Genomic DNA, 19,916 nt, shown 5'->3' with positions numbered 1-19,916 from the left:
TCACATCCATAGGTTGGCAAGTTTGGCATGTTATATAAAGTACCATTCCCTCTACTGTCACATTCTTCAAATGTGGGATCTTTCTCAATTCTTCAATTTCATAGTACCACTGTTTTTGTTTTGTTTTTTATTTTTTGGTACTAGGGATTGAACCCAGAGGTGCTTTACCAACAAGTTACATTCCTATCACTTTTCAGTTAGAGATAGGGTCTTGCTGAGTTGCTTGGGGCCTCACAGAGTTACCAAGTCTGGTCTTAAACTTGTGATTTTCCTGTCTCAGCCTCCCAAGTCACTGGGATTACAACCATGCACCACTGTGCCTAGCTCTAACCTTGGTTTTCACAGCACTGTCAGTCTGGCTCTGGAGGTCCTTCTAAATAACTAAAATTTGGAAACAGAGTGTTCAGGGTCTAAGATCATGACAATGAATATAAACCTTAGAGACATCTGAAGTTCATCTGTTAACTGAACTAAATAATCTCAAAAAATCTACCAGCTCAAAAAATCTTGTTATTAGTTGGGATTCTTAGAAGCACTCAGGCTGTATAGATCCCAAAGGTATAATGAGACACATTCTCACATTAACTCCTTCAGGTGAACATAATATGACCTTTAATTTGAAGAAAACAACAACAAAACCCTGATTTTATAATAGTAACTTAGGATTCTAACTAAATGAAAACATTTAGATCTTCATGCAGATATTTCCTTCTGAAAACGATCACTCTTCAAGAGTAATTTTTTAAAACAGCACACCTTTTTCAAAAACCAAAAAAACCACAATTACCATTAGAATCTGATATGCCTTTAATTTTTAATATACTTACTAAAATTTAATATAATTAAAATTAAAAAATAAAGTTATTTTTATATTGGTTTTGTTTTGACTTACTACTGTAACAGAAGCATTTTTATATTGCTAGCCAATTCTATCATAAAGTATTTCAGACAAATACATCTAACCTATAAGGCTTAATAAATAATAACATTTCACTTTTTTGTTTTGGTGGTGGTACTGAGGTGAACCTGGGGCACTCTACCACTGAGCTACAAGTCTGTTTCATTCTTTTATTTTAACACAGGGTCACTAAGTTGCTGAGGCTGGCTGGCCTCAAACTTGAGATATCCCTGCCTCAGTCTCTGTAGTAGCTGGGATTACAAGTGTGTACATCACCACACCTTTTTTTTTTTTTTTTTGGACTATTGTTTTTAATAAGAAATTAAATGCTATATATCAGCTGAAGATATTCCTCTCAACTAATTTTATGGCTATGTTACAGCATTCTGAGCATATAAACCTTAACTTCTTTAATCACTCCCTTATTTTTTTTAAATAATGTAGCAAGTAATATTATTGAGCTTGTAACCTCTTTGAAATTTTTTATTATTTTCTTAAAATTAATTACTGAGAACAGCAAATTCAGTCAGAGGACAGGAGTATTTTATAGGGTTTTGGTTTTGGATTGAACCTTGGGGTATTTTATCACTGAGTTATATGCACAGCCCCTTTTTTATTTTGAGATAGGGTCTCGCTAAGTTGCGTAAGCCTTCAAAAAATTGCTGAGGCTGGCCTTCAATTTGTGATCCTCTTGCCTCAGCCACCCAATCACTGGGATTATAAGTGTGTGCTACTGTCCTTGGCTTACAGGTTTTTATTCACTGATAAACTGTTTCCCAAACAATTTGTAATGTGCACTTTACAGTCAGCAATGTTATGAGAGTGCATATGTGTGTATACACACACATACACTTTACAAATTTAACAGGCTATTCTTGGTATGTCACTATTTTAAAGGTATATTTCTTTAATCATTATTGCTGGTGAATTCATTCATTCATTTATTTAGTGGTACTCAGGATTGTACCACTAAGCTACAGTTCCAGGCTTTTTAAATTCTGAGATGGGGCCTTGCTAAATTGCTGAGGCTGGATTCAAACTTGCAATCCTCCTGCCTCAGCCTCCCAAGTAGCTAGGATTAAGTTATGTGCCACACTGCCTGATTCTTGATGATGAATTCTATCCCCATGAATTGGATACTTTGATGCATTCTCTTTGTGAACTACTAATTCATGTTTCTCTCTCCATTTATTTATTGGAATTAGTGCTTTTTTGGTCATTTCTAGTAAATTCTGTATTTGTATTGTATAGTATGATAGCTTAGCTATCACATTTAGCTATTTAAATTTAAATTAATTAAATAAAATAAAATTTCAGTTCTTCTGTTCCACAAGTTATATTTCAAGTACTTAGCAGGGGCCGGGGATGTAGCTCAGTGGCAGAGCATTAGCTAAGCATGTGTGGGGCCCTGGGTTCAATCCCCAAGACCAAAAAAAAAAAAAAAAAATTAAGGGCTTAACGGGTATGTGTGGCTAGTAATCAACATAATGGAAAGTATGTACATAAAATATTTCCATTATTACAAAAAGTTCAGTATCTCATATTGTTCTATATAATGACAAGATATGAAATACATTGCAAATTTTCCTTATCATTTTGTTGTACAAAGATCTCTGGATATTAAATTTAAAGCAGGATGTGAAAAAAAATTCTTCTAGGACCTACGCCTAATTATGAAGTTCAATTGAGACAAAAACCTTAACCTCTTTGTAAAATCTTTTGAAAAGTAAGCTAAGTTTCTCTTCAGAGGTAGAAAGCAACTACTCTAAGAGATCATTATTAAGGTTTCAATAAATTATAAACAGTTAGTTGCCTAACTTGAGATATAAGTTCCATTCTAACCTAGGCACATAATAAGTGTCAACTAGTATTATTATTTTGGGGCTGCTCTTTAAGAGTTTGACCCTATTTCTCTAAATTAAATGTAAGGTGGACTCTAGCATACTTGGCAATCACTTCGGGAATTATAAGTATTTAAAGTAAAATAGTAAAAAATAATACTATTAATTAACATACTACAATATGTTTTGTATGGTGTTTTAAGACTTTTACAGACTTTCATAAATTTCATTATTATAACAAAAATAGTTCTAGTATTACTCTAATTTTTGTTTTTTTGAGTTGTAGATAGACACAATACCTTTATTTTACTTATTTATTTTTTATGTGGTGCTGCAGATCTAACCTAGAGCCTCACATGTGCCAGGCAAGTGCTCTACCACTGAGCTACAACCCCAGTCCCTTGCATTACTCTAATTTTAAAAGAAGTACAGCTCTTAGCATCAGATACAAATGAGCCTGACCTAACATTTACAACTACTCTTGTCTTTTTATCCTAATAAATGATAGATAAATAGAAACAAGTTTACTGAAAGTCTGATGAATCTTGGAATGGTGGTAGCTTTACTATATGTGAAATTATTCTAAGATTCATAAGAAAACTCAATACATAGATCTTACAGATCATCAAGTGGGTGCTACGGGAAGACAATAAAGGCTTTGCGAAAATGAGTTAAACTAACCCTGTGACCTAAATTCAAAGAGAATAATAAGTGAAGGGAGAGAGGTAATGACAAAATAAGAGACAGATATCCCCCAAAGGAATGTGGGAGAGTACTAGCTACTAACACTAATCAAATATTTACATAAACAAATTGGTATTCTGATGTGACTACTTATGACACAGTCACAGTGGATACAATTTATAAAAAGCCTGACATGCAATATTCAATCAATATTCACTTGTTAAATAAATGAAATTACCAAATCATAAAATACCAAAACTCCAAGGTTAATCTAAGATAAAGAACAAAAAAGGCTCTACCTTGTCAATAATGGACTGCATATGAGATTTGTGAGACTGGTCTCCATAAAGCAAAGAGGACCACTGGTCTGGTGCAATTCTTAAGCCTGCTTCCATAGCAATCTGCACTATCTGGGAGTCATGTTCTCGCCGCAGAGCTTCATAGGTCCTAAATTCTTCTTTCAGCTGCATCAGAGAAGAGTCTTCATCACGTTTGGTGACCTAATTAATAAACAGTTAAATCTCATAATGAGGCAAAGAAACAAGTTTATACTTTATGTAAATATAGATAACATAATTTCAAATCTAACAAGTTTCTTTTAGCAATAATACCAAGATTAAAATGGAATATGCCATGTTGCTTATAAAACATGCTCCAACAGAAATCTCAAAATCACGGGGTTGGGGATATAGCTCAGTTGGTAAAGTACCTGCCTCACATGCACAAGGGTCCTAGGTTCAGTTCCCAGCACCACCAAAAAAAAAAAAAAAAAAAAAAAAAGAAAGAGTCAAAATCTTCTGGATAGGTCTCACAGAAAGGATTGACATGTGAGAATGAAATTCAAAGACTGGACAGAATTTAATAAATGCCTGTGGGTATGTATACCTTTTTGAAAAGAAAACACAGGAATACAATTATTCTGAAAAGCTATGTATGTTTCTTCTCCATACACATGAATCACAATTCTATTAGGGCTTGCCGGACATTGAACTACGTGATACTAATAACTTGAGGAATTTCAGATGCCGATGTAATTCTAAAGATTACTAATTTATATTAGCTCAATTTTCCATGTAGTTCTACGAAGTGGGCCACTACCAAGTGTAAAGTTTGAGATGCTACACTAGAATAATCATAATGTTGACAATTATGCAAACATCCATATATCTGGGGGACGGTGGTTTACTGGGGACTGAACCCAGTGATGCTTAACCACTGAACCACATCTCCAGCCTTTTTTATTTATTTGTTTATTTATTTTTTAACTTTAAAGATAGGGTCTCACCAAGTTGCGTAAGGCCTCACTAAGTTGTTGAGGCCTGATTTTGAACTTATGATCCTCAGCTTCCTAAATTGCTGGGATTATAGGTATATGCCACCATGCCCAGTTGATAATAATATATTTTAATAATAAAAATAGCAACTAGTTACAAAGCACTTAGTATTGTGCCAGTCCATATGTTAAATAACCTAATTAGCCATTATACTACTGTATTAACTCATTTAATTCTTTTAACTTGCTGACATAGTACAACTGTTATCACCCCTAAGAACTCACATTTTAAATCAAGCTGTACTGAAGCCAAAGGTTAAATAAATCAAAATAAAATAATTAACTATAGTCCAAGATCACCTATTCCCTAACATATTTTAGCTTTAACCTTTTCTTTCCATGAAGACACATAATAAGTCTAGTGGAAAATTCTGATTTTTTCCTCCCACCTAAAAAACTGCAGAATATTGTAGTCAGAAATTTCAAGTCATACTGATGTTAAATTAAAATATGTACTTCATTTTCATTACAAAGAAATAAGGTTCAACATATATTTTGTTAGGTAAGTCTACAGAAAGGTAAAAATCAAACATGTTAGTTAAAAAGTAAACTAAATTACATTTTGCCACAGTTCAAAGGCTCAAAGACCAAATGCATATCTACATGTATGAAAACACTCTTAAAACAGGCTAACCTCGTTAAAAGATAAAAATGCTTTCTATACAATATACTGGTCCCCTGACTCGACTCTCAATGTCCTTGAGCTGGGCTCTCCCCCTCTGGAGTAGCCCACATTCTCCCTTTAATGTGTATCCCTTGCTTTACCCCAAAAGTAGCGTCTCTCTTGAGACTGTCCCCATTCTCCTTTGAATATGTATCTAGTTTCCTAAATAAACCAAAAATAAAAGTTTAAAAAAAAATTAAAGTCCTGGAGCAGTATGGTACTAACAAATTATCTCACAGCTTGAAAACACTTTTCAAATGAAAATTTAGAAGATCCTAACAGCTAGTGCATAGTTACATGGACACATATTCCTAAGGACTGCCTAAAGTGGAAGAAGTAGAAAAAATTGGTTTTCAAATTTTGGGGGGGTTACTGGGGATTGAATCCAGGGTACTTTACCACTGAAGTACATCCTCAGTCTTTTTTATTTTTTTTATTTTGAGAAAAAGAGTCTCACTAAACTGCTGAGGCTAGTCTTGAACTTGTATTGTGATCCTCTTGCCTCGGCCTCCCAAGTCACTGGAATCACAGGCAAGTGCCATTGCAACCGACTTTGAATTTTTTAATTTACTATTTACTGTTTAAATACCCCCTTTCCTTTTCTGTGTGTGTGTGGGGGGGGGGGGGGGGGGGAGGAATGGAACGGAACCCAAGGCCTTATGCATGGTGGGCAATTGCCATACCACTAAGCTACACCCCAGTCCACTACTTATGCCTTAATTTTAAGACATTAGGAAAACAAAACAGGATGATCAATAAGTGATACATAGTGGGCACCAATGTTTTTGAGGCTGTGCTGATTTAACTTGGGATACAAGAGAATATGTCCAAGAGAATATGTCCAACTATACCAAACACGCTGAAACTGAAATGGCAACAGCTCCAGTATTGCATGTGTAGAATTATACCAGGAGCAAATCTTCAAGTATACTTGTTTGTGCTCTAAAAACTTTCTTCAGACCAATGCTGCTTATAATCTTGGTGAAACACTGACCCAACTGATTAGTCTCCTCAATATAGAACTCTGTAAGCCTTGGTTTGACCTATGTTGTTCAATATCCATTGTACAAAATTCAGAGCGGGGGATGTAGCTCACTGGTAGAGCATTTGCCTAGAATGTGTAAGGCCCTAGCCCTAGTTCCATCCCCAGCACTGAAAAGAAGGAGGAAAAAACAAAAAACCCAACCAAAAACAAGATTCAAGATCTAACTACGATAATGTATAATCCACATTCTTTCAAAAAGAAAAATTTCTGAGATATTCTGAAAAGGCATAGGCAACTTTATTAAATTTAGGGAAAAGACAATGTTTCCTTTCAAGCTGAACTTTAATTCAGAGTCATACCTTGAAGCAGGAGGCTCTATAAAGGAGCTGAACAACATGCCCAATGCTAGTTTTAGAGGCTTGAGGAAACCGTGGCTCCAACCTTTGCACCACAAAAAGAACCAGTACTTTTCTTGACAAAGCAGAGCCATCTTCTAAGGCCAGGAGAACCAGCTTTAGAGCTTCCTCCTGCATTGCTAGGAAAAGTTGGTCAAAATCAAAATTCATCAAGTGCAGAGATGATACAAGCATTTTGTTAAAATAATAATATATGGTAATTTCTGCAGATATTAGTTAATGGGCAATGCAATAAAACACATTTACAACAATGCCTTTTTTGTAGTACCAGGGATCAAACCCAGGGTCTCACACATGCTAGGCAAGTGTTCTACCACTGAGCAAGAATCCCAGCTTTATGGCTTTCCATTTATTAAACCAATTTTGTGGGCAATTTGGGCTTATATTCTCTATATTTTATTAAGAAAGCAGATAAAGGATTTATGCATTTGGAAAAAACTTCTCTCAAAATGAACAAATTTTCTGTATTGAGAGAAAAATTTTAAGTTCTCTGAGAAACTTGTCAAGCGGGATGTTACTTGTTAATAACAAGAACAAAAAAGAACATCGTGGAAACCCAGCTGGTATTCATACATCACTTAAGAGATCTTACACTATATTTTTAGAATTACTAGTACAATAAATACCAAATTTTAATTATATACCTGGTCCAAGGAACTGGCAACCCCTAGCCCTGACTGCTGCCCAAAGATTGGAAGAAAGTTGCTGAGGATTCTGGTGCTGGAGAATGAGCTCTGTAACTGTTCGTTCACCCAAAGAGCGAGCAGCTCTCATGGCACGAATCCTGCCTTCTTCTTCCACCAGCTGGCAGTGAACCAGAGTCACAAGCTTCCTCTGCATTGGGCGACTCAGAACACTCTGGGTAGTGCTATTCAGACCCACTCCTTTAGAAGAAAATAAAAACATTATTTCTAGGTTTACAGTACAATTTTACAGTCCAGGAGCACTTCCTCTGATGGGCTGACTAACTTGTAGATAATGTGAACTTTTGGATCCTACTATAATATTTAAGATAAACAATATAACTACACAAGTATTTTTAAAGTATACAAATGTTTACATATATCTCATGAAATTCAACATTCATTATGATGTTCAAAATACTATTATTCATTTTAATCTTGGAGGAAGAAAGGAAAAGAGACCCAATAATATTAACAACTGTTTAAAGACCCAAATCTTGAGGTCATAACAGTTCTAGCATAGTATTTCATAGTGATTAATCTTTTTTTATTAAACAGCAAGTCCCTTCTGGGAGGAAACAGCAATTTCCATTTTTATTACATTCCCTACTGTACACTATCTAGAACTAGAAGAAGACAGACTATTGAGAATTGTCAAATGATGGAAAGGCTGCCCTTCTGAATCACTAGTACTTATACATACTTATAGTCATTCAAATAAATTTTCCAACAGCACATAAACTCTAAATTCACTACTTTATTTGATGTGGTTTGCAACATTATTTAGTATGAAGTAGGTCTGGCTTATAATAAAAAAATGAATTTCATTCATTTACAGTTCACAATTTGGGGGTGGGTATTGGGGATTGAACCCAGGATTTTTGTCTATCACAGAGATATATCTGCAGCCCTTTGTATTTGAGGGTCTTGCTAAATTGCCAGGCTAGACTTTAACTTGAAATCCTACTGCCTTAGCCTCCCAAGCAGCTGGGGTTTCAAGTATGCACCACCATGCCAGGCATAGCTCATAACTTTTATGGTAATGAAAAGTGTATTTCACAGATATTTCCTTGGCATAGATAGTTTCATGAGATTTACCTCTAGCACTGCTGAGTGGTTTCAGGTACAATGCTAACTCTTCTACACATTTCTTGGCTTCTTCATAATGCTTTGTGTCTTCAACCCCACTACACAAAGTAATGGGCTGCTGTTCAGGGACCTGCAGGACAAGAGGATTCATTCATTAATTAAATGTTTTATTGCGTACAGTTTATACACTGATAACATGAACACTGGTGATATCAAAACTACTAAATTGGGCTGGGGCTATAGCTCAGTGACAGAGCACTTGCCTAGCATGTGAGAGGCACTGGGTTTGATCCCTGACACCACATAAAAATAAACAAATAAAATAAAGCCATGCTGACCATACACAACTGCAAAAAACAATTAAGAAAAAAAAAAAAAAACTACTAAATTTACTTAATTATTTCAAAAGACCTTTCCTATATACACACATCTATCGAATTGTTTCATTTCTACAACAGCCTTATTTAGAGAATTCACCTACCATATAATTGACTGGTTTTAAGTACACAATTTAATGGTTTTTAGTACATTCCCAGTAAAATAACCATCACCACATGATTGTGATTATCTTAGAATATTTTCATCCCTCAAAAAGAAAACCTTGTACCCTTTAAATAGCTACCTCATCATATCATCCCAACCCCCTACAAAAACACAAATCTATTTTCTATGGGTCTATGAATTTACTTTTCCTGAATTTTTCATATAAACAAAATTATATAATCATATAATATGGTCTTTTTTTGACTCTTCTTTCATTTAGCATAATGTTTTCAAGGACCATGCAGGTTATAGTATATTTCAGTGTTTCACTACTGAATAACATTCCATTGAATGAACATACCACATTTTATGAGTCATCAACCAACAGATATTTAAGTTTTCCATTTTTTGACTATCATGAATAATGCTGTTACAAATATTTATACACAAGATCTTGTGTGGACATTTTTTTTGTTTTTCCTGGGTACACACACCTAGTGAGTGATAATATTTGAAAATATGCCAGACTATTTTCCAAAAATTGAGTACCCTTTACATATTTACCAGCCCTATTTATATGTAATTGTGTATTTATCACATGTACATCCAAATACATATATGTATATGTATGTGTATGTGTGTGTGTGTGTGTGTGTGACTTTTTAAATATATGTATGTGTTTGTGTCCTGGGTATTGTACTCAGGGTCTCACGCATGTCATTTTTTTTTTTTTTTTTTTTTCTTGCGGTGCTGGGGATTGAACCCAGGGCCTTGTGCTTGCAAGGTAAGCACTCTACCAACTGAGCTATATCCCCAGCCCAATGATTTTATTTTTAATTGACAAATAATAATTGTCTATAGAGTACAATGTAATGTTCTGGTGAGTTTACAATACTAAATGATTATATCTATCACCTCAGATATTTATTTATATCTTGTGAAAACATTAAAATCTCTTTCATCAAGTGTGAAATACAGAATGTTTCTTATTTATTATGACCACCATTCTGTGCAATATAACTCTTCCTACTATCTAACTGAAACTTTGTATTCTTGGATGAACATATCCCTTTCTCCCATCTATCTCTTCTTCTTTGTGGTTGTTTTTTATTTCCCTGATGGCTAAGGATATTTTGGCTCGTTTTAGGCTCAGAAGGTTCAGAATTAGTCATTTGTTTAACTTCTTTGGAAAAATGTCTCCTTGGGACCTTTGCTAATCTGATTTAATGAACTTTGAAGGACAACTTTAAATTTACAGAAGAATTGCTAGAACAATACAAAGAATTCTGATTATCCTGCACCCATTTTCCCATTATTAACATTTTATAAAGATAGGGTAATTTCTTTTTTCTTTCTTTTTTTTTTTTTTTTTGATGGTACTGAGGATTGAACCCAGAGGTGTTTTACTACTAAGCTATATTCCCAGTTCCTTTTATTTTGAGACAGGGTCTTAATTAATTGCCTAGGTTGGTCTTTAACTTATAATTCTCCTGCTTTAGTCTCCCAAATTGCTGGGATTGTAGGTGCGTGGACAATGCCTAGCAGTATAGTACTTTTTTAATATTAAAGAGCCAAGATTAATATATTATTTTAAAAGTCCATATGTTATTCAAATAGCCTTAGTTTTACCTACTGTTCTTTGTTCCTGGATCTACTCCAGGGATCTCATCCAGGATACCAGGTTACATTTTGTATTCATATCTAAGCTTCAATTGGCTTTGACAGTTTTGTGGGGTACTGGTCAAGTATACTGTAGAATACCCTTCACATGGGATATGTCTCCCAGTGTTTTTCTTACAAGGAGATTGGGGTTACGAACTTCCAGAATAATCTCAGAGAAAAAGTGCCATTTCATCACATCACATCAAGGATACATACTATGAACAAGATTCATCACTGATGATGTTAACTTTGACCAGTGGGATGAGAAAGCATTTACCAGGCTTCTCTCCCTTTTGGGGGTGGAGGTTACTGGGGATTGAACGCAGAAATGGGCTTTACCACTGAGCTACATCCCCAGCCCTGTTCATTTTTTATTTTGAGACAGGGTTTCGCTAAGTTGCTGGCTTTGAACATGCAATTCTTCTGCCTTACGCTCTGGAGCCACTGGTGGTGGCAGGCACCACCAAACCCGGCACCGATGCCATTTTTTTAAAAATATTTTTTAGATGTTGACAGACCTTTATTTTGCTCATTTGTTTATATGTGGTGTGAGAATAGAACCCAGTGTCTCACACGTGCTAGGCAAGTGCTCTAACACTGAGCCACAACCCCTGCCAACCAATGCCATTTTTTAATTGTGTGACACAAGCAATGAATGCATCCGTGTTAAATGAATAAGTGACTATGTCAAACCAGAAGGCTATCACATATTTTCAGAAATGTGACAAAATTTAAGGACAAATCCGAGGGTCTGAGTTAAGAAAATTTGCTTAAGGAGAAAACAAGGCTATTCAAAATGTCATCATATAGGTACAAATCAGAATTCTAGAGATCTGCTAAAATAATTAGTTAACTGGAATATCTGTTTAAATTCCAACTTCTCTACACATTTTAAACTTTTTCTGGAATGATTTTAGATTCGCATAAAAGTTGCAAGGATTCTCTAAACTTCACTTCTTTCTTATGTGGTTAGCTCTCTACTACCAGCCTTACCTAAGTCTTATCCTACTGGTCTGGTTATTCCTATATTGTCAATTTACTATGTGCCAAGCTGTGTAAGTACCAAAGGGAGAAAGCTATTTTTGCCATGTCTTCTACCCTTTTCCTTCCCCTCTTATTTCAATCATTATTGTACATACATGGTATGTGGCATAAACAAGTAAGCAAGGACTATGAACTCTTCATCCCTATTAGAAATTACAAGTGTTACTATGATAATAACAAAGCAGTGACATCATAGGAAATCTCTTTTCCAATAAAATATTATACCTTTTTAAGAAGCTATAAAAAGACAAATCAATATGCAATAATTTGCCTTAGATGAAAGGAATCCTTTTTCCTCCTACATCATCTGTGCAAAGAATCTTAGTCCAGTTGAGAATAAAGCTGGGTTCAAGGCCTGGCCTATACAAGGGAGTCCCAAGACTGTCACTTTAATTCTGTAGATCTCTTTCCTCACCCATACACTTATAAGACACTAAAAGTTTGGTCTAGCTCTGATTCTACATATGTTTTTGGGTATTCTAACACTTTAAATTTGTCTTTAAAACTTGAGCTCTAGGGCTGGGGAGATAGCTCAGTCAGTAGAGTGCTTGCCTTGTAAACACAAGGCCCAGGGTTTGATCCCCAGCACTGCCGAGAAAAAAAAAAAAAAAAACCCAAACTTGAGCTCTAGATATATTCTCCTGACACAGGTGTTCTCCTAATATATCTCAGGGTAATAGTCCTGAGAAATGCACTTTGGGGAGAGTGGGGGTGGAGGGTATTGGGGAGTGAATCCTGGGTTGCCTTACCATTATTAAGTTACATCCCCAGTCCCTTTTATTTTGAAATAGGGCCTTGCAAAGTTGCTGCAGCTGGCCTCAAACTTGCAATCCTTCCACCTTGACCTCTCAAGTTGCTGGAATGGGGCATGGACCACCACACTGAGTGAGAAATGCTACTTTTTATGGAACTCTTGTTGGATCACCTACCATTTGAATTAAAATCTGCCTCAGTTATAAAAAAGATCAAATCTTAGGCACAAAGATAAAAATGGAATTATGAACTCCTAAGCAAAAAGACAGCTGTATCTTTGTATAACTTTAATTTTCAGGATGAAGTTAATCAATTTCCCACTTTCCATATGCTATTTTCCAAAAGGAAACACTATTTATAGTCCACATGTGTATTCCATCAGGATACAGTATCAATAATTTATTTGGAATTCTGCATGAGAGATTTTTGTCTCTTTACTCAATCATTTACCTTATTAGCTGTATATTCTTGAATACTTATTTTATACTTTGGTTACAATCCAATACAATCTTATTTGTTTTGTTTTCAACCTGTTTCAGTTTTGACCACTGGGAGCTCTTCTGGATGGTTCCTGTGTGCCTTTGACCCAACCCCATCACTGTGTTTGAGCACTTCCATACTTTCTAGCACTAGATACTCCAGGCTCACTCTGAAAACTTCCTGTTGCAGTGCTAGAATCAGCCATTTCTCCAAAGAACGCTGGTTTCTTTTACAGAAGAACTGTAATAGAAATCAAGATTGAACACTACATATGCCTTAGTGTTGGGGTATATTGGGGTATTGTGCCTTCTAGTACATCTTGGCTGTCAAGACAAGAAAATATGTGTATATTATAACCCAGGTATGTGTGTGTGTGCACATAAATATTACAATATATCCATCTGTATCTATATTCAGTTAAACCTGAGTTCACCCGATGCCCCAACTCTAATCCACTAACACAGATCATTCTAGCCTCTTCCTCTTGCTTACACAGATCATTCTAGCCTCTTCCTCTTGCTTATCTATAAAGTTCAAAAATGAGAAAACTGATTCCCTATCATCTGCCACCCATTTACTTAATAGTTCAATTCCCATATACATGTACAACAGTGTCAGAATTTAAACTTTCATGAAAAAACACTTTACCTATTAGAACACACTGTTCAAATGTAGTGTCTTCTGTCTTTAATCTTGTGAGAATTCATTACTTTGAACTAATCAAGTATCTAAAGTTAATCAGGTTAGCACCTTTCCTCTGTAGCCCTTGCAATAAAGACTGTTTCATTTATTTCAGATTGTTTTCCATAACCTTTGTAAAGTTTTGTATTTCAGCTGGGTGTGATGGCACACTTCTATAATTCCAGTGATTCGAGAAGGTGAGACATGAGAATCACAAGTACAAGGTCAGCCGGAGCAACTTAGCAAGGTCCTCAACAACTTAGTGAGACTCTGTCTCAAAAAATAAAAAGGGCCAAGGATGAAGTTTGGTGGTAAAGCTCCTCTGGGTTACAATTTCTATTTGAAATATGCCAAGTATCATAAATCCAACAAATACAGAATCATAGTTTCAATGTCCTAAGAAATACCCTGTGTTTCATCAATTCAATCTTCCTGCCTTCCTAATATATCCCTAGCAATCACTATTATTTTATTGTGATTATAATTTTGCTTTTCATACAATATCACATATTTGGAATCACATAGTATATAGCATTTTCAGAGTGGCATACTCTACTCAGCAATGTATATTTGAGGTTTATCTGGTTTTTTTTGTGTGTGTGGCTTAACAGCTACTTTCTTTTATTATTTCATTTTATACAATATTCTAATTGTATGAATGTACCAATGTTTATTCTGTGCTTACTGAAAGACATCTTGATTACATCCTTTTTTTTTTTTTTGCAATTCTGAATAAAGCTAGTATAGTCAATTGAGAGTTTTTATATAAACATGCTTTCAAATTAGCTGGGCATTACCTATATTAAACTTAATAAGAACTACAAAACTGTCTTCTAGTGATTGTTAGATTTTTCATTCCCACAAGAATAAAATTTTGTGTAGCTCCACATTCTCTTCAGCATTTGTTGTCCATGTTTCAGAATTTAGTTCTAAAATAGGTTAAGCAGATATGAAAAACTGTGAGCAGTTGCTTTAATTTGCTATTCCTAGTGATAGATGCTAGCAACTTTTTTCCCCATATTTTTTATTAGTGCATTATAGTTGTATATAATGGTACGATTTGTTGTTACATATTCGTACATGCACACAACATAACAATATAGTTTAGCCAGTATCATTCCCCAGTATGTCCCCTTTCCCTTTCCTCCTTCTTCCCCCTGGTCACTTTCCTCTACTCAACTGATGTGAGATACTTTTCATCTGCCATATACATATATTCTTTGATGAGGTTTCTGTTCAGATCTTTACCCATTTTTCATTGGTTTGTCTTTTAAATATTGAGTTAAAAATTGGATATATTTTAGAAAAAAGTCCCTTACAACTTATATGATTTTAGTATTACTTTCTTTCATTCAGTGGGCTGTTCTTCCTTTTACTGTGGTACTGAGGACTGAATCTAGGGCTTCCTGAATGCCAACAAGTCCTCATCCAACTAAGATACATCCCCAGCCCATTTCATTTTATTTTAAGACATGGTCTTCCTAAATTGCACAGGCTGGACTTGAACTTGTCAACCTCCTGCCTTGGCCTCCTAAGAAGCGGGTATTACTGGCTTGTGCCACGAAGCCAAGCTCTGTACTTTCCCATTTTATAAAATATTTAGTAGTGCCGGTGAAAGCAAGATAGGCTAATAAATAAAATAAAATTTCCCTTTGAATAAATTATCCTAAAACAGCTCTCTTTATCTTAAAAACACGTAACATCAATCTTTGTCATATCTTAACAATTTACAGAAGATTAAACTTTGATTTATACTACATATATGGGACTTTATAGACTCACACTGGACAAATTAATAGTGAAGGATTATCTGAATAAATTGCATCTAACAAAACAATGACCTTTGAGAATATGAGAGACTGGGAAAAAGAAGACAGACATTATCCCTTCATCTAATTTGAGAACACTTACATAAAACTCTCCAAGTATTATCTTCCGAATTACCAGACTAACTTCCACATGTAGCTAACCAGGGATATCTGCTCCTATTTTAAGTAAGTGCTTCTTAAAAGCTGTACTCTATGGTTTTTGTCACCTTTTTCATCATTTCAGTTAGTGTCTAATAAGTAAAACTGCCTGAAGCAGCTTCACCTCTTCTATTAATACAGTGCAAGGGTTTATGAATGACATTTTCCTCAATGTAAAGAATTCCTTATGACTTCTCTCTTGTGCTTCTCTAGTAGTCTGAATAGCTAGGATTGCTGAAAATTTGACATTTCTATACTGACTGAAAAACAATGAATTACCAGTTTATCTTGTAATGTACTGAAACAAACGACCAATACAGTACTAGAAAGCATCATATCTATTTAAAGAGAAGGCAATATTACTCAATTTTAATCCAATGTTTCCGTCAAGATCATGTTTGTGCTTGCGCATGCGCACACACACACACATACACACACAAATTTAAACACTGTTAAGTCACCCATCTTACCTGAGCACCCACTAGCTGCAGCAATGCTGAGTTCACGGGGAGGAGCTCAATGTCGGTATTGATAGTGGTCTGGTCAAATGGGCAAGCCTTGCGGTGGAGTTTGTTCAGGCACATCTTACAGACAGTATGGCCACAGCCCAAACTGATGGGCTTTCGAATTGTTTCGTCGAAAGTCTGAGTGCAAATTGGGCAGGAGAGGAAATCCGTCCATTGTGGAGCTTGTACAGGCATTGCTTCTGGAGTTACAATTCACTAACACACACACACACAAATCTAAAGCAAAGATTCCACTGGAATCAAAATCTTTGAAAAAAGTTTATCTTTTTTTTTTTCGTTAAATATCTTCTGTAGATACAGTCAGCACATAGTGTGAAATATAACCTGGAAAACAAAGAAAAACAAAAAAATTAGCATTGATTTCATGTCACAAGCAGATACAAGTCTCTGACTTCATATATGTATATAATTAAAAGGTAACTGTTGGGGGGCTGGGGCTATTAATATTTTGTTTCCTGATCTGAATATGTTACATGGGTCAGTTCAGTTGTGAGAATTTATCAAGCTCTTCATTTTATGTATGCTATACATCAATAAAGAGACTTTTTAAAACTGGTCTAAAATAAAAACTACCATTAAAATATTTTATCATCAAATTTGGTGAAAGAAATGATACAAAAAAGAGACAGTGGAGTTTTTAAAGTTTAGATATTCCTAAGAGTTTTACATACTGGTGGCTAAGGCAGGAAGACTGTGAGTTCAAAGCCAGCCTCAGCAACTTAGCAAGGCCCTAAGCAATTCGGCAAGACCCTGTCTCTAAATAAAATATTAAAAAGGACTGGGGTGGCACAAGCCTGTAATCCCAGAGGCTTTGAAAGGCTGAGGCAGGAGAAACTGTGAGTTCAAAGCCAGCATCAGCAACTTAGCGAGGCACTAAGCAACTCAGTGAGACCCTGTCTCTAAATAAACTATAAAACAGAGCTGAGGATGTGGCTCAGTGGTTGAGTGCCCCGAGTACCCCTGAGTGTAATTGCCGGTATCCCCCTACCGTCTAAAAAAGGGCTGGGAATGTGGATCAGTACTTGAGTACCCCTGGGTTTAATCCCTGGTATCAAAGAAGAAGAAGAAGAAGAAAAAAAAAAAAAAGGAATTTTCAAATCTCCAAATTTAAGAATCAGAACAATTACAATTAACCAGAATTATATGTAGTTCAATTTTACTGTTGATCTTCTATTTTTGGTGGGCTAATAAAAAACAAATCACAAAATTCATCAGTATGTCTACCAAAAGTTTTCTTCAAATATATAACCCAACTTGAAACCTCTAACACACCTTAAAATACTACTACATACTACATTTACAAATAACTATAGTTTTTAAAAGTGAGAATTGATATTCTTAATATCAATAACTGATATCTTAATCTTGATTTTAAAAGTGATAATAAAGTAAAATAGTTATTACAAGTCATTAAAGATTTAATTATGCTCAGTAGTCTGCTTACAAAGACGAATCATTTAAAGTGTAATAAAACAGAACAGTCAATCATTTATACTTGTTATTCTTATTCTTCAAGTATTACATTAACTCATCTTATTCTTCAAGTATTACATTAATTCACATTTTATTGAAATTACTCAACCTTGAACAAAAGCCAATTATTGATGACAGAAAGGTTTCCATTATGTATGCTAAAAACTTTATACATTCATTTAACAAATATTTATAACCACTACTATATGCCAACCTCTTTAAACCAGCTAAGGTGGCACACACCTATAATCCTACCAATCCCAGCTACTCAGGAGGCCTTTAAAAAGGCAAGAATATTGCAAGTTATTGGTCAGACTGGGCAATTTAGCCAGACCTTGTCTCAAATAAAAATTTTTTTAAAAGGGCTGGGGATGTAGCTCACTAGTAAAGTGCTTACCTAGCATGTGCAAGGCCCTGGACTTAATCCTCTGTATTGCATGCATAAACAAACAAACAAACAATTGGGTGAGGGATAGTGAAAAAGCACAGTCACAGTTATCTGTCTTTAGTCAACAGTGTTTTAAAACTAAATTTTGAGCTGGGCATGGTGGTGCATGCCTGTAATCCCAGTGACTCAGGAGGCCAAGGCAAGATTGCAAATCCAAGGCCAGCTTAGCAACTTAGCAAAACCCTATCTCAAAATAAAAAATAAAAAGGGTTGGGGATACAGTCTGGAGGAAGATGCCCCCAGGTTTAATCCTCAGTATCACAAATAAAAATAAACAAACTCAACTTTGTTTGGGTTTTTACAATGTATGCTACTAGAAAATAAAAATGAACACTGGGGACTGGGGGACTTGGCTCAGCAGTACAGGGCTTTGACTAGCATGTGTGGGGCCCTGGGTTGAATCAAAAACAAACACTAAAAATTTTTTTCATTATCTTTTAATTTCAGCCCCACCCACCTGTCGGTACAGGGGACTGAACCTAGCACCTTGCACATGCCAGGCAAGTACTCTACTACCAAGCTACCCTAATTCTAAAATGAAAAAATATTTAACAGCTTAATAGACAGTTCTCAAATTAACTTCAGTTCTAAAGTTAGTTATCTGCATGTATATTCAAATGGCTCTCACAACACTAAGCGTAAATTGTGAAACTGACTATATTTTGACTTCTTTAATAAAACACTATAGATACTTTAATAAAATTCACCTACAAATAATGAATACTTAAAAGTAGATTTATATTACATTATTACTAGTTGATAAACTGAGACTGTCTTCTAGATGCTAAAAAAGAAAAATTTATATTTGTAGAGTGAAATGCTACAATGGTACATGGGGTTATAACAGTCTCAAAATTAAATACCTAAAAAGGTGTTCAGAAGATATATTCAAAATGAAAGCTGCATACTAGATGTTTGACTTCACATCCTTCTGACAAACTTGTTGCTGAATCTAACAGTCTGGTCATTGCTCTAATCTTGTATTCTCAAAAAGATAGGAAACAGCTAGCTACTCTCGCTACCTTGTTAATGAACCACATTCCTCTCCTTCTGAATTCACTGGCTATTCTTCTGAACTTCAAAAGGGCTTTATCTGGAGTTTCCTTTTCTCATAATTTTCTACATCCTGAAATAGTAACATATTTTGAATAAAATCCAGGTTTCTTACTCTGATTTACAAAGACCTGAATGACATGACTTCTAATTATCTCTCCAACCTCCTCTTCTGCCTTCTGCCTTTTTTTTTTTTGTTGTTCTGGAGATTTTTACCCAGGGGCTCTTTACTACTAAGCCACACCTCAGCCCTTGTGAATTCTAGACAGGATCTCACTAAGTTGTTTAGGGCCTCACTAAGTTGTTGACTCTGGTCTCAAACTTGCAATCCTCCCGCCTCAGTCTCCCAAGTTACTCCAACTTAATATTTTTTTTAAATATTTTTTTTAGTTGTCAATGGACCTTCATTTATTTACTTACATGTGGTGCTGAGGATCAAACCCACTGCCTCAAACATGCTAGGCAAGAGCTCTAACACTGAGCCCCCAACTTAAATTTTTGAATACTACCCCAACACTGGATCTGAGTGCTAGCTATTCTCTGTTTAACCTTTGAATCAAAGACCACTCTTGGTAATTTACAAGGCACAAAAAAATGTCAACTTCGCTTTCCCTGACCACTTAAATTCCCTAACAATCTTTAAGTCATTCTCACTCTACCACTACATTTAAATTCTCAAAAACATTTCTGTCATCTGTAAATTTTATTTTCTTACTTATATTTTGTTATTCAAAGTCTATTTTCTCTGGGAA

At 35.2% G+C, this 19,916-nt stretch overlaps 1 protein-coding gene and 1 long non-coding RNA gene across 6 annotated transcripts in view; both read right to left on the bottom strand.

Moving 5' to 3' along the window:
- The window catches only part of RC3H1 (ring finger and CCCH-type domains 1), a 51,363-nt gene extending 34,492 nt beyond the window's left edge, over positions 1-16,871 (bottom strand). For all 5 annotated transcript variants that reach the window (XM_079106381.1, XM_079106383.1, XM_079106385.1 and 2 more), the window contains exons 1-5: positions 16,134-16,871; positions 8,603-8,723; positions 7,466-7,705; positions 6,765-6,940; positions 3,723-3,923 (exon numbers count right to left, since the gene is read on the bottom strand). In XM_079106381.1, coding sequence (XP_078962507.1) covers positions 3,723-3,923; positions 6,765-6,940; positions 7,466-7,705; positions 8,603-8,723; positions 16,134-16,364 — 969 coding nt within the window. In that variant the 5' untranslated portion in view covers positions 16,365-16,871. The remainder of the gene's footprint in view (positions 1-3,722; positions 3,924-6,764; positions 6,941-7,465; positions 7,706-8,602; positions 8,724-16,133) is intronic.
- Positions 10,352-16,127, bottom strand: LOC306641326. Its single transcript, XR_013758146.1, has 2 exons — positions 13,664-16,127; positions 10,352-12,627 (listed from the first exon to the last, which is right to left on the bottom strand). It is a non-coding gene; the product is annotated as an uncharacterized lncRNA (long non-coding RNA).
- Positions 16,872-19,916: the final 3,045 nt, after the last annotated feature.

Source organism: Sciurus vulgaris (assembly GCF_902686455.1).
Source record: "Sciurus vulgaris genome assembly, chromosome: 12".
In the NCBI taxonomy this organism is placed as follows: domain Eukaryota; kingdom Metazoa; phylum Chordata; class Mammalia; order Rodentia; family Sciuridae; genus Sciurus; species Sciurus vulgaris.
The sequence above is the reverse complement of the archived record's forward strand: the minus strand, read 5'-3'. Positions and strand labels throughout refer to the sequence as shown.